This window comes from Cotesia glomerata, linkage group LG6 (assembly GCF_020080835.1).
Source record: "Cotesia glomerata isolate CgM1 linkage group LG6, MPM_Cglom_v2.3, whole genome shotgun sequence".
NCBI lineage: Eukaryota > Metazoa > Arthropoda > Insecta > Hymenoptera > Braconidae > Cotesia > Cotesia glomerata.
Window position 1 is genome coordinate 4,084,991 of NC_058163.1, and position 15,346 is coordinate 4,100,336.

At 27.6% G+C, this 15,346-nt stretch overlaps 2 protein-coding genes across 2 annotated transcripts; both read right to left on the reverse strand.

Annotated features, from left to right (window-relative positions):
• Positions 1-965: 965 nt before the first annotated feature.
• On the reverse strand, positions 966-11,280 carry LOC123266774 (membrane-bound transcription factor site-1 protease). The gene is made up of 7 exons (XM_044731174.1): positions 11,129-11,280; positions 10,311-10,819; positions 8,215-8,942; positions 6,024-6,741; positions 4,962-5,523; positions 3,791-4,058; positions 966-1,417 (listed from the first exon to the last, which is right to left on the reverse strand). The coding sequence occupies exons 2-7, from the start codon at positions 10,806-10,808 to the stop codon at positions 1,048-1,050; spliced, it is 3,144 nt and encodes a 1,047-aa protein (XP_044587109.1). The 5' UTR covers positions 10,809-10,819; positions 11,129-11,280; the 3' UTR covers positions 966-1,047.
• A 157-nt stretch (positions 11,281-11,437) lies between these two features.
• On the reverse strand, positions 11,438-15,332 carry LOC123266775 (GDP-D-glucose phosphorylase 1). The gene is made up of 5 exons (XM_044731175.1): positions 15,034-15,332; positions 14,149-14,429; positions 13,964-14,066; positions 13,484-13,796; positions 11,438-11,707 (listed from the first exon to the last, which is right to left on the reverse strand). The coding sequence occupies exons 1-5, from the start codon at positions 15,229-15,231 to the stop codon at positions 11,598-11,600; spliced, it is 1,005 nt and encodes a 334-aa protein (XP_044587110.1). The 5' UTR covers positions 15,232-15,332; the 3' UTR covers positions 11,438-11,597.
• Between the last annotated feature and the right edge of the window lie 14 nt (positions 15,333-15,346).

Genomic DNA, 15,346 nt, shown 5'->3' on the forward strand with positions numbered 1-15,346 from the left:
CAAATGAAAGCTCTTGATGAGTATAAAGTCGACATGAGCTTATATCTTTAAAAATGTCAATAGTTCATAAGATACAAGATCTTTTATTGAATAAAATAATTACTTTTGTTTAATTACAATGTATTTTCTTAACAATTGACGTTACCAAAAATATAAGCTCATCCTGATGTTACACTCATCAAGAGCTTTCATTTGAGTACCCACATGCATTTTGATAAATTTTTCATATATACATATATATATAATATATATAAATATATGAAAAATTGATGTGGGTACTTAAATGAAAGGTCTCGATGACAGTAATGTCGGGGTGAGCTTATATCTTTAAAAATGTCTATAGTTGACAAGATACAAGGTAATTTCTTAATTATGTGTCGATTTTATTATATGACTATTCTGAAGACAAATTTTTTTTTATTCTCTTAATAATATAGATAATTTTTTTGGTTGAAGTTTAAGCTTAGATTATGATTATTTGTGATTAAATAATAAAAATTAATTCAACAGATATTTGATAGTTTTTTTAATAAATTAAGTAAGAGAAAAATAATTTAAGTTTGTAAAAATTAAAAATAAAATTTTGTGTCAAATTATGGGAAAAAAAATGAGAAAAATAATTGAAATTTTAAAAGATTAAAAACGTATATTCACTTAATTGATTATTATTTTTAAAAAATTATTTGTGCCTATTAGTACATGTATTAAAAATTTTTTACATTCTAAAAAAAAATTTAACATTATAAAATTTAATCTTATTTTTTTTATTCGTAAAAATTTAAATATTTACAAGATTCAATAGTCAAAACTTGCTCTTTAAATGCGTCAAAAAGAAAAAAAAATAAAATTTCTGCAAGTAACTTGCGCTGTAAATAAAAAACTCCAATTTAAATTGTGAGTAATTAAAAAAAACCTAGATTAATTAAACAAACCTTAGAATTAATAAAAATAAAATATAGTAATAATAAAAAAGAAATAGAATATTTAATAAATAATTTATACAAAATACGTATTATTCATCTCGACTAATTGACTTATACTTTACATTTACATTTGAGGCACTCTAGAAACAGCTAGCGCTTGGAAGACTCTCCTGAGCCGTCCTATCACGCGTTTGCGTTTCAGCTGTCGCTTCCTGATGCAATTAGACAGCAATCTCTTGAGAAGTATCATCGTCAGAATGGAAATAATCGTGACAGTCAAGTAGAAGCTCCAGGAGTTTAGCGGGAGGGAGTATTTAGTGTTAGTAACTGGCTCTACATACGTCTGCTCGATTTCGAGGCTGAACTGAGGGTGGGAGTTGTACCCAGTGCCTCCGCGACGACGGAGAACCCAGGTCGGGTCTGCGTCTGGTGAGAGAGGCACTGCATCAGCCTGTTCTTCTACTGACAGGATTTTCTGGGCTCTGTACAAATTTCTGTAAGTTTAAATTTTATTTTTTATGTGAAAATTTATCAATAAAAAATATATCTTAACTTAATAAATAGGACCAAAATTTTTGCTGAAAATATTTGTAAAAATTGACTTGTAAAAAAAAATTTTATAAAAAATTTCTGAAAAATTTAATTTATAAGTAATGAATGATTAAAATTTTTTTCAATTATAAAATCTCAATTTTAAAATTGCGGCTTTCATATTGGTCTTAAGAAAAAATTATAAGCGACATTTCTTTGATAAAATTAAATTTTGAACAATTTTTTTCTAAAAGAATTTCTATAAGCGTTACGTTCTGACAAATTTTTAATTTATTTTAAATTTTATTAATTAATCATTACTCGAGGTATTTTATAACGGAAATATCTCGAGATAAGGGATTTCTTGAACGTCAACGCAGCCCAGTAAACTAAACAGTCTATGTTGTGGGATTTTAACTGCATTGATATTCTCATAGGGTAACCTGAAATGCAACGTTGCTAAAAATCTGTATATAAACTCATTGTAATAATTATTTTTATGCATTCTGTCTTCAGACTTCTTCTGAAGCAGTTCGTCCGAGCTGAACCTGCCAATTCCTTATTAATAAATCTATTTAATTGTTAATCAATTAAGGTAGTTTGATCGTCGCATTCCGAGGTCAAATTAATAGATATTTTTTTTTTCTTTTTTGCAAGAGATCACTCGAAAAATAGTATAAAATATAAAATTATTTCTAATCAGAATTTAATTGATTAAATTCAATTCATAATTATGATAAAATAATTATAATAATATAACTATTAAAATATCAACTGACAAGTACTGGGCTGTCACAAAACAATAACAACTGTTATAGGTTTATAAGGTCGGTACTCACGATTCTCTTGGCCAAATTTTGAATTTTCACCGGAAATGCCCAAACTAAGCTTCTGTTAAAAAATTCTATGAAAATCAAATACATCGTCTCACTCCAAAATATCTCAGGAAATGCCCAAACGCAGCCCCTGTTAAAAGCGGAACTCAAAATTCCAATTTTAAAAGGTTCTCCACGGGAGTTACATTTTGGCACACCCTAATATATATATATACATACATATATATATATATATATATATATATATATATATATATATATATATATATATATATATATATATTAATAAATAAATTATAAATATATATATATATATATAAATGAATATATATATATATATATATATATATATATATATATATATATATATATATATATATATATATATATAATATATATATATATATATATGTATATATATATATATATATATATATATATATAAATAAATATATATATAAATAAATTATAAATATATATATATATAAATAAATAAATAAATAAATATATATATATATATATAAACTTACATACACATATAAACTTTTGAACCATATGTATTTTCTGAATCCGCTTGACGAGCTGAGTCGAAATATAGCAAAATTTTTCAAAAGTTCCGTCATGAAGACCAATGCAATAGTTAGATTTCTATGAAATCTACTAAAAATATGGGGTCAAGTTGAAGTCATTTGGAGCCCAAACTACCTTAAAATGGATATTTCTTAAAACTTTAACCCAGAGTTGAGAGCGCTTATCAGCGTTTCACCCTGATTTCTTTACCTAGAGCGCTAGCCAGCGTACAGATATCCCATCCTCTAAATATCATAGCTATTACCCCCAGGGTTCGAACGCTTATTAGCAGTTCGACCCTGGTGAAATCACCTAGAGCGCTAGCCAGCGTTCAGACTCTCTGTCCATCACCTACCTGAGGGCAGGTAATTGGAAGTAATATAGTAATATCAAAAACTTATCCTCTTCTAAAAAGTTGATGGCCGGATGTCGTATCGTTTTACTTCACTTTTGTGACTATTTTATTCAGTTGTTGATTGGTCGACTGAGATAGTGGCGGAATTTTTGAAAGAATGAAGGCGAGCGAAGCGAGCATATTATGTCTAGTAAATATAAATTTTAAAATCTACTTTGCGGAGTAAATTAGTGACACGACCTACCAGGTGTCTATTGACTTCCTAACAAGGTCAAAACCTGATGATTTATAAAAAATTTTATTTTATTATTATCTAGGAAAAACTTTGGATTCTTCCAAAACGTAACAATAAGACCAATATTTTCACCGCAATTCTTCAATTAAAATTTATAATAAATTATTCAAATTTTTGCTAATTATAAAAATTTCAATTTTGAAATTGCGGCTTTCATATTTGATTTAAAAAAAAAATTATAAGAGACACTTTTTTACAAAATTAAATTTTAAAAAATAAGTAAATAATTGTAGTAAAAAAGGCAAAAATTAATGTGAATAATTGCAGGTTGATTACTTACGTGGGAATCGACTCGTTAAGAGGACTTGGAACGGCAAGAACAGCAGAAGGGCAAGCTGGCAAAGGTCTAAGTCGTTGGGTTCCGTCGCTTTCAGTCATCAATAGGACTTTGCTGTGTCGATGTAACTGGCTACCTTGCATTCGTGATGGAAATTTACTGGAGTCTAGGTCTGATGATAGTTCGTTGTTTTTCGGGTCCAGGAAGATTGAAGGGACGTTTCCTGTAGTTGTGTACTCGAGAATTGCGTCCAGCATCCAGAAACAGGCAGCTAAAATTAAAAAAATGTTTTTTTTTTTTTTTTTTTTTTTTTTTTTAGTATAATATTTAAATATTAATAACAGAAAATTTTGAGTTAATTTAATTTATAATTTTAAAGATTTATAGTAATTAATTAATTTAATAACTTTAATAAATTCAAAGTTATTAATTTAATTAACAGTTTTAAAAATATCTCATAAAATACTATCAGAATTTTTTTTAAGAAATTTTTACCAAAAAAAAAAAAGATTTTTAAGAACTAAAAGTGGAATATTTGAAAAATAATTATTTTGTACCAATTTAATGAAATCACAAAATTTAATAAATATATGTTGATTTTAGTGCCATTATAAAATTGACTTAAAATTGTAAGAAAAAATTTTTTTTTGGGATGAATTAATTTTTTTTAATCTATTTATTATTTTTTTTTTTTAAAGTTATTCTTATAAAATTTCGATAAAATTCATAGTCTTATAGTCATAAATTTTTTTAAATTATATTTGATCTGGAAAAAAAATTGAAATTAAATTTTGTCATTAGATAATTATAAATTAAAAAAAAAATATTATCATTTGTTTATTAATTTACTTAATTCTAATTTATTATTTTATCAAAAAAAAAGTAATCATTTTTCTTTAATTCAACTCGAAAAAAAAATGTCAAAGTATTTTTGATTCAATTAAGCGAGCTCCTCTGATGATTTTTTTTTGTTTGTTTAATTTTTAATAAAATAATACATAGTTATCAAAAAATTGGAGAAAATAAATAAAACAAATGTTGTTTATTTATTAATTAAAATAAAAATAAATTAAATTAGAAAAAAAAAAAAAATAAATTAAATTATTAAAAAAAAAAAAATGCTCATTTTTTATATGTTTAATTTATATGTAAAATTTGGAAAATTTCAACTCACGTTTTTTAGCATGACTGTCATCAATGCAATTAGAGTCTCCATAAATAACAATCTTCCCTGACTTTCCGGAAGCTTCTTTATCGCCGTCTGGTTCCAGTAGACCCAAGACAGGAACCTTCGCCATAGACTCGGTTCCTTTCAGCAATTTCTCTCCCTGGTCCTTCAGCTCGACAAACAGCAGCGTGCCCTTCGCAGGGAACCTCGCAATAGTTGTACCCGAGGCAAAGGTCACCGGTGAGTGCTGTCCGAGTGTAAACTGTCCGTTTCTTACGGAGTCTCCAAAAGCGATGTCCCAGTTGCTCAGTAATTCATTGAGCGCCGGCACATTCGCTCCTCCAGTGTCTGGGATCCACCACTGTCTGGTATTCTCGTCGTAGAACTTGACCTTCTGCATGACGGTTTCATTGTACCAGTCCGCGAAGATAACCACCGAGAGACCTTCTTCTTCGACGTCTTTCTTCAGCTTTATCACTTCTTCAGGGAAGAATTCTTCTTCTGAGTCTACTATCAGCAGGGTACCGTAATTTTTGGCTTCGAAACAGATGAATGGTGTTCCTAGCACCTGAAAAATTATTTATTTGTTCATAATTTATAATGATATATGAATATATATTATTTAATAATGATATATGAATATATATTAATTTATAATATATATGAATATATATTATTTAATGATATATGAGATATAATGAATTTATAATGAGTATTTAAGCTGTATTCGAAAATACTCTATCTGTAGACCCATAATTAAGAAATGACCTTGTATCTTGTGAAATATTGACGTTTTTCAAGATATAAGCTCATCTTGACATTACACTCATCAAGACCTTTCATTTGAGTACCCACATCAATTTTTCATATATTTTATATATTTATATATATGTATATATGAAAAATATATCAAAATGCATGTGGGTACTCAAATGAAAGCTCTTGATGAGTGTGACATCGGGATGAGCTTATATCTTTGAAAACGTCAATAGTTAAGAAAGTACAGTGCAATTTAACAAAAGTCATTATTTAATAAAGCAAAATGTTTTTATTTATAGTTCAGATTACCTCAAGATAATACCCAGCATTCCTAAGATGCTGATACATCTCCTTAAAATTAGTATGAATATGATCGCCATTCCAATCAAGAGGATCATTCTTCGCCTGAAGATCATCCCTTGGAAAGTACCCAGGAGGATACCTCAAATTGTGAAACTGGTCCCAGAGGAGTCTCTTGTGCCTTGGAGGAGTCGGAATGATCTTAACCTTGAGCGGGAGGTTGATAGTCGACCTGACAGCCTCGGTCTCTTGGTCATCCTGAGACGGCGACTCCACTGTGAGACTGATATGTCCATGAGCGACGCCCTGCCAGTCAGCAGCAGCTTCGGGAACAGTCAACGCAACAGCCAACCACCCGGACCAGGGCCACAGGACGTCACTGAAGGTCAGGGCAACGTCAACCTTTTCTCCGTAGCCTTCTCCGAGATATGGGTGCCAGGTGACATTTGCAACGTGGCCTGAGACACCCAGTCCGTTGATGATCGTCACGTTTACCACAGTTGGCATTCCCGAGTAGTAAATCGCCTGGGTGCAGTACGGCCACATGTACATGCACTCAGTGAGATCCACGTAACTAGGGCTTAGTGTCACTTGCGGAACGTAGCTCCGCAGGAAGTAGAATGCCCGGATGAGGTCCAATTTTCCCGCGCCCTGTTCGAACATTCCGACCCCAGGTAGTCTTCGGGCCGAACTTAGTAGAGCTTGTTTCATACTTGCGGGGGTGATCCTGAAAAAAAAAATTTTAATTAATTAGAGAAAATTTTTTAATTTGCCTTGTTAGTTAATTTTTGTAAAGTTGATTTTATTTTTCTACGTTAAAATTTATCAAGACTCAAAATAATTTTTATAAAAATTTAGGTCAATGTTTCAGTCAAATTTTTTGAAAAATATAATTAATATATTAATAAATTTATTTATGGTTTTAGAAAATCCCTTAATTATTTACAGATGGGGTCTACTATTTTAATTTTCATTTTTTTTGAAAATTTTGATATATTGCTTTTCAAAAGATACATAAAAAAATGAACTATTAAAAAAAAATTTGATTACCACAATTTTAATAAATTTTCAAAAAAATTAAAAAATTTTTTTTTTAATTGTGGTATTAAATTTTTTTTTTTAATTGTTCGTTTTTTTAAGTACTTTTCAAAAAAAAAAAAAAATATATCAAAACATCAAAAAAAAGATAAAATAGAAATTTGATCCAAAAACATAAGAGCTAAAATTTTTTTCAACTTTTGAAGGCAAAAAAAGCTATCAAAATATTGATTTTTTTATATTTTCGATATTACCACCATAAATCCGCTGTAAAAACAAGCAAAATAAAAAAAAATTAAAAAATGTTAATTTTTCATTTAGATATGGCCAAAAATAGGTTTGACCCCACTTGTAAATAATTACCGAAAATCCGACTGCAGCGCCACTTTTAAATGTAAATAAGTCATAGATTATAAATATATGAAATAAATTTTATTTTGATAAGGATCAAAAATTTTCTATTGGCGAAATGGTATCACTCTTTTTTAACAGCGCGGAGCGAACAGGGTTCGAGTCCCGTCTCGGGTAAATTTTGCATTATTTATAATTTAAAAAAGAAATGTATATTCCATCCCAAAAAAATTGATATTGAGTCAAGGTTATGATTTTTATTTATTTTTTAAATTAAAAAAAATTATTTATTAATCAAAATTTTAAAATTTTATAAAAAATTTAGAAGTAAGGTAAAAGCCCCAATAGATGATCACGTACCGGTATATGATCACTCCATGTATCTGTATATCTATAGTCACAAATATAGGTATACAAATACATGGAGTGATCATATACTGGTACATGATCATCTATTGGGGCTTTTACCTTAATAACATAATTTTTTCATTAAATATATCAAAAAAAATAATTTGGTCAAAATGTCAATTTTTAAAAATTAAAAAATTTTCATAAAAATAAAATTAGTATAAAAAAATTCCATATGTAGAAAATAAAATAAATTACAAATGAAATTCTTATCACAATTAATTTGTTGTAAAAATTAAAAAAATTATCAGCTGTCTAATAATTTTAATAATATAAAAATTAACACTGTCAAAATATCAAAAATCCTATAAAAAATTAATTTTAATATTAAAAATAAATTTTTTTAATTTAACTTAAAAATTTATTGAATTAAAAAAAAATTTTAAAGACCAAAAAAATGAACCTTGTTTTTTGAGTGAGGTCGCCGACGAACCCGCTAGCCAAAAGAGTAACAGCCCCGGCGACTACGGGGCTCGCTACAGAAGTCCCAGACAAAGATTGGCAGCCGGTCTTCAAAGCAGACCCGCGAACTCCCGATCCATAGGTCACCAGGTCGGGCTTGACTCTTCCGTACCCGTTGGGCAGCTCCCAGGTGGTCATTCCTCTAGAAGAGAAACTAGCAATTTTATCAGCCCAGTTGATCCCGCCGACTCCGATGACGTCCATCTGGTCCGCGGGGTTGTTGTGGGTCCCATAGAGCGGACCGTCGTTCCCAGTCGCGGAGACCATGATCACTCCGTTCGCCGTCAGCTCCCAAACCTTGTCCACGAAGGGGTGGTCCATGAAATCTGGACCGCCGATGGAGAGGTTCAGCACCGTGATTTTGGACAGGATCGCGTAGTTGAACGCGTCCAGGAACCAGGAGGTGTAAGACACTTGCTCATTGGTGAACACTCGGAAGATGTGGAGCTCTGCGTCTGGTGCCAGGCCCAGGCATTCTTTTGACGATGAAGCGATTACACCTGCTACGAAGGTTCCATGCCCCAGGGTGTCGCTCAAGGACTTTTCATTGGTCCAGTTCGTTCTTTCTTTGATGTTCTTCAGGTGAGGGTGGCTCGCTGCTAGGCCCGTGTCGAACACTGCTACTTTTACGTTCTGGCCAGTCACTCGCAACTTCCACAGCGCGTCCACCTGGAGGTTGAGGAATTTTTATTTTATTAATTAATTTAGTTAGAAGTTTTAATTATTGATATGGTAATTAAATCAGCAGACATTAAAATTTTTTTTGGTTTTTTTTTAATGAATTAAAAATTAGTACTCAAAAAATAATTTTAGAAATCCTGATTTTGAAATGATGATAAAATTAATTAATTTTTAACAATTTTATTTTGTTTAAAATTAATAAATTATTATGAAAAAATTTAGATGTAGAAATTTGATAAAAAAAAAAATGCTGATTTTTAAAATAATAAATTTATGGTTTTTTTTATAAAATTTATAAAATTCTATTTTTATTTTTAAAATTCAAAAATTTTTTTAGTTTTGAATAATTTTTTAATTTTGACCTTTAATAAAAAAATTTAGAAATTGAATAAAAATTAAGTGTTAATTTTTTAAATAACAAATTAATTTTTTTTTTAACTAAAATTTATAAAATTCCATATTTTTATTTTTTTTTTATTTTTGAACAATTTTTCAATTTTGACATTTGATAAAAAATTTAGGTGCAATTAAATAATTTTTTCAATATTTTTATATCAAATAATTACTACCAAGATTCATGAATTTTTTTTGTAAAAAAATCAACTAATACAATATTAAAAAAAAAAATTCAACCACCTTAATTGTAAATATTACAAAAAATCGAAATTAGAGTCTTAATATCAAAGATTAAATGTTAATAAATTTAATACACTTAAAAATTTTTTAGAATCTTACAACAAATTAGAATTTTAAAAAATGTAATAAAAAAATTCCACATGAACAAATTTAAGTGAAAATTTTTAAAATAACAAATTAATATTTCGTTTTATAAAAATTCATTTTTTTAATTATTTATAAAAGTCTATTTTTATTTTTTTTTCCCAGTTTTAAAATTAAAAAATTACATACACATTTTATATTGAAATTTTTGAACACAATTCTATTTTTATTTCTAAAAAACTAAAAATTTTTAAGTATAATTTAAAAATTTTTATACAAAATTTGAAAAGAAATTATTTAATTTTGACATTAGATAAAAAATTTAGAGATAAAATAATTTTTCAATATTTTTACGTTAAAAATCTAATAAAAGACTAATTTGGTCAATTTTCAAAATTGCAAATATTGAAAAAATTAATTAATTAATAAATTTAATAAAAAAATTTTACAATCACGATTTTTTTTGATTTTCATAATAATCAAATTAGCATAAAAAATATTTAATAAAAAAATTCCACAAGTAGAAAATAAAAAGAATTTTTTTTAATTTTTTTATTATCACAATTAATTTGTCATGAAAATTTTTAAAACTGTCAAAAAAGGTCTATTAAAAATTAACATTGTCATAAAGCTTACCTGCAAAACAGAAGTAATCTGCTTAGGAATCGCTCGAAGAAGCCGCCGATTGGTGTGTCGGTTCGCCCAGGACTCGTTCAAATTTTTCATCTTCCTGCGAAACACTTTCTCCCCATCCTCAGTAGAGTTAACATAATTCAGCGTGCGGTAGACCAGCCGCTGCGGAGTAACTCTCTTCACCAGAGGATGCTCCGTCAACGCATCTAGACCCGTGTACTTCTGGGTCTCCTTCAGCAAGACTACATCAAAGTCACTAGGGTGCTCGCTGGCCGCATTGTCGCGCTCCAGAATTCTCCAATCTGCGACTCCGGAATTGGTCAGCGCTGCGCTGATGTAGCTCTGTCGGGTGCTTGGCTTGTAGTAGCCCTTGAAGACCACTATGTATTCGTTCTCTACTACCCGGGATGTAAACTGGACCTTCACCGTAGATGTCACGTTTGATAAATCTTCAGACGAGACATTGCTTAGCAGAAGCAGCAGCGCCAAGACGAGGTTCATTTTTTTTAAACCTAAAATTTTAATAATAATTTTTATGAAAATAAATTTAACAGGTATTCAATAATTTTTTTTTCTAAAAAAATTGTGGCAAAAAATTATAAAAAAAAAATTGACATGTAAATTAATAATAATAATAAAAATTTTAAAAAATAAAAAATGCAATTTTTTAAAAGTAATTTTTTTGAACAAATTTGTTTGTTAAAAAAAAATTAAAAAATTCTCTAGTGACTGCTAACTTTAATGTCATAAAATAATAATAAAATTCATAATAACAATAATAATAAAATTAATAATAATAATACTAACATTTTTTTACTTACATTTAATCAATTTATTTATAATTCTAGCCTTACTTTTTTTTCAGGCTATTAAACTTTGACAGGTGAATCATTTTGCTAGCCTCTAACTTTTTCATTTTTATAAAAATAAATTAATTTTTTTTTTTAATCACTACATAATTATTATATAATTATTTACAAAAAAATTTTATAAAGTGACAGGACCAAAATAAAAATAAAAATTTTCTATAATTTGTCAGTTATATGTTCTATACACATGTCATATAAATATGTATAAATATATAAATATGTAATGAGAATAAAATGCAATTCTAGGTCATGACTTTTATAAAATTTTACATAAATTATTTATTTATTTATTTATTTACAATTATCGCCGCACTTTCTTTTGGAGTTTATTTTTATTGCGCGCTAAATTTTTGAGGTTATAGCGCTCTGTCTCTTATAACATTATTTATTTATGTATATAGAAGACAGGTGGGACACTTATTTAATTTAAAAGAGCTTTTAATTTCGGACAAAGTGCGTGAAAGGGCTCGGTAACTTCTTCTAGGCACTTTATAACTTCTTCTTCTGTTAAAGTTTCATAAGCTTCTTGGTCTAAAATAAAAAAAAAATTAATAACTTAATTAATGGAGTTGAAAAAATATTCATACTGAAATCAGCTGACATCTGACAATTTTTTTTTTATTATAATTCTGATAAAAAAAAAAATTTCTTATTTTAATTTAAATTTTTAGTCTCGAAATTTTTGAACTGAAATTTTTTTATAATAATTTAGTATCGGAAAAAGAAAGAAAAATTGACAGATTTTAATTTCAGTAAATTTAAAAATTTACAAGAAATTTATATCACTAAAGTTGACAGATATTAGAAATTTTTTTAGAATTTTATAACAATTAAATTGTGAAAAAAATTATGAAAATTAATTTAGCGGATATTTCAAAATTTTAAGAATTTTTTTAACAAATAAATGGTTGCAAAAAAAAAATTAGAAAAAAAATTGACATGTAGAAATTTTAAGAAATTAAAAATGAAATTTTTTTAAAAGTAATTTTTCAAAACAAATTTTTTTGTTAAAAAAAAAAAATTAGGAAAACGGTTGACCCTGAAGGCCATCCCTGCAACTTCCCGCTACTTTCGTAATTAAGCACTCAAAATTGCGCTTATTACGTTTTTGAGCTCTTCGAGCTCAAAAATATAAGTTTCGTGTAGTTTTGAGCTCTCCGAGCTCAAAAGTCTGATAGAAGTTTAATAAAACACTATTTTTTGAATTTTCAAACCGCAATAACTTTTGAATGAATGTACCGATTTTCACGTGGTTGGCGGCATTCGACGCAGTTTTTCAAATTCTATGATATATTTTCAAACACAATTTGATCAGACCGGAAATTTCGGTGTAATTCAAAAAAACACTTTTTTTCGATTTCTTTTGTCAACGATAACTCACGAACGAATCAACCGATTTTGACCGGCTTGGTAGCGATCGACGTGGTTTTTTTATGTTAAGAGCTGATTAGTTTTTGGAATTGATCGGTCAAGCCGTTTGAGAGTTATTAAAAAAAAATCACATTTGAAAAAATTTTTTTTCGCAGTTTTTTAAAGATTTCTCAAAATCTATCAGTCCGAATCGGTCCAACTTGTATTCAAAATCTAAGTTTAGTCGAACCCTTTCGAATGGCACCACCCGCGATCAAATCGGTCAAGCCGTTCAAAAGTTATGAGAGGTTTACATATATATACACACACACACCATCGTGGGAATAGTCAGGGAAGCTTCCTAGGACCTTAAAACGTCGAGATCTGATGAAAACTCAATTTTCGAAAAACGGGGTAAAAACAATAACTTCCCGATTTTTGAAAATTTTCAATTTTCTTAGCGGGAAGTTTAAAATTAAAAACTGGCCAAGACTGTTAATTTTAATGTCATAAAAAAATTTCACGTGTAAAAATTAAAGAAAATTATTAGTGAAAACTTTTAGAAGCACTTTTAGTATTGTAATTGTTATGAGAATTTAAAAAATTGACAGCTAACTTCAGTATCATAGAAATTTTTGTTTTTAAAAAATTGCTTCTATAATTTTTTAGGGCCAGTTTTTCAATCCAAGATAAAATTTTATTAAGGATAAAATTATTATTGCCAGTATATTTATTTATATGAAATATATAGATATATTTGGATATATAAATATCATTGGATAAAATTTTATCCTGAATTGAAAAACTGACCCTTAGTTTTTAAAGATGGAATTTCGGAGTCAATTTTTTTTGCTGTAATTAATAATTTAAAAAATTTCTAAAAATCATCAGATGTTTTTTAATTTCAGTATTAAAAAAATTATTATATAATTTAAAATAATAAAAAAAAAAAATTACTTCTTATACATAAAAGTCCAAAAGACTCAGAAACAGCCGGAACAAATGCGCTGGTGTCTTTGATCCCGGTGTTGATTTTTGTAGCCCAGATATAAACTCTAACGTCATCATAAAAAGCTTGTCCTGGAGATTTAGCGCGAGTTATCGCAATATTGTGAGCGACTTCATTATTCTGCAGCCATTCAACGATAAAAAATATCTTCTTCACAAAATTTTCCAAGTTTTTGTCAGGAAATGATGAAAGTTTTAAGCAGAATCCGCGAGCTGGGTAGTCTTTCAGAATGTAAACTTGATTTGTCAGACATTCTAGCTCCTGAAATGAAAAATAATTTTTTTTGGTAAGAATTAAACCTAAATGCAATAAATTAATAAACAAATAATTAATTAAATAAATAATTAACAATTAAATTAATATTTAAATGAATAAATTAATTAATAAAATGAATAATTAATAAAAAAATATTAATTTTAAATACTAACAATTTCTTCAAGTAACATTTCATGTTTCAGGTAATAAAAATGCCAGTGAAGGTGGTTCACTGATGCGTACGCGCATAGTCCATTGAAAACAGCTCGCAAATATCTAAATAAATAATTTTTATTTTTATTTTTACTAACATTCATTTATAAAATATAAATAAGTAAAAAATTTCTAATATTCTTACGGAGATTTGCTGAGAAGAAATAGCTGGATAATTTGAGCCAAGCTTCGCTTGGTCAAAACTTGAGGCAAACATTTTAGGCGGTCGGATAGAAATAAGACATGGCCGTAGGCAAACGGGCTTATATTTACAGCTATCACGTCGTTACCCTGGCCGTTTGATAAGTCGATTATTATTTCTTCTTCGGGAATTTTTGTGAAGTTGAAACGGGTTGGATCAAATGGCTGCTTTATTGATGTTATATTTTCTGGAGTACGACGATTTTGCGCTCGGTCGAGGTTTAACTGTAAAAAATATTAATTTTATTAATTTATAGATTTTTAATTAGCTTACATCTGATTATTATTATTATTATTATTTTTATTTTAAACAAATTAAAAATTTTTTTTAAAATAAATTCGCAGTTTAAGAAACAATAAAATATTTTTTTTTTTAATTTTATTGATAGATTTTTTTTAATCTGACAGAAAAATTAGAAAAATCTTTTTACTTATTAATTTATTTGTTAAAAAATCAAAAATTATCAAACCAATAATTTTGTTTTGTTAAATAATAAATTTTTTAAAATAATAATAATAATATGTTGAAATTAATGAAATATTTTATTGAAAAAATTCTTTTCTTTAATTTTGACAGAAAAAAAATTTTTTAATTTCTTAAATAATAATCTATTTGTTAAAAATAGAATAAAAATGATCAAATCAGTAATTTTTTGAATAATTTTTCTTTGTTCAATTTAATGATAAACTTTAAAAATTAATAAAATGTTTTTTCTTTATCTGATAAAAATTTTTTACATAATTTATTTGTTAAAAAATCATAAAAATGATTAAGCACGTAATTTTTTTGTATTAAGTTTAAAAATAAAAAATAATAATAATAAATTACCTGCATTAAAAAATTATATTTCCCACTAAGACGTTTTTCTTTATTAATCACCAATTTATACCTCAAAATATTATTATCCTCCGCATGTTTCCATTTTTCAATTAGCAATCTATCAAATTCTGATTCTCCAGGTTCTTTTATTTCAAAAATAAAATCTTCTTGCTTGTAATTAAATATCTTACTCGTCAACTCCGCCATTTTTGATTAATTACTTAACTTATTACTTAAATAACTAAATATTTACACGTGTTTAATAAAATAAACCCAGAAATTGCCTAAACACGTGGGTCGTGTCAAAATCAGCTGACGCGCT

Coding starts and splice junctions, on each gene's coding strand:
- LOC123266774 (XM_044731174.1), bottom strand. CDS start 10,808: ATGAACCTCGTCTTGGCGCTGCTGCTTCTGCTAAGCAATGTCTCGTCT. Junction 6,742..8,214: donor GACCTCACTCAAAAAACAAG/GTTCATTTTTTT, acceptor TTTTTTTTTCAG/GATCACCCCCGCAAGTATGA. Junction 5,524..6,023: donor ATGCTGGGTATTATCTTGAG/GTAATCTGAACT, acceptor ATAATTTTTCAG/GTGCTAGGAACACCATTCAT.
- LOC123266775 (XM_044731175.1), bottom strand. CDS start 15,231: ATGGCGGAGTTGACGAGTAAGATATTTAATTACAAGCAAGAAGATTTT. Junction 14,430..15,033: donor AATATAATTTTTTAATGCAG/GTAATTTATTAT, acceptor TATTTTTTACAG/TTAAACCTCGACCGAGCGCA. Junction 13,797..13,963: donor AAATGTTACTTGAAGAAATT/GTTAGTATTTAA, acceptor TTTTCATTTCAG/GAGCTAGAATGTCTGACAAA.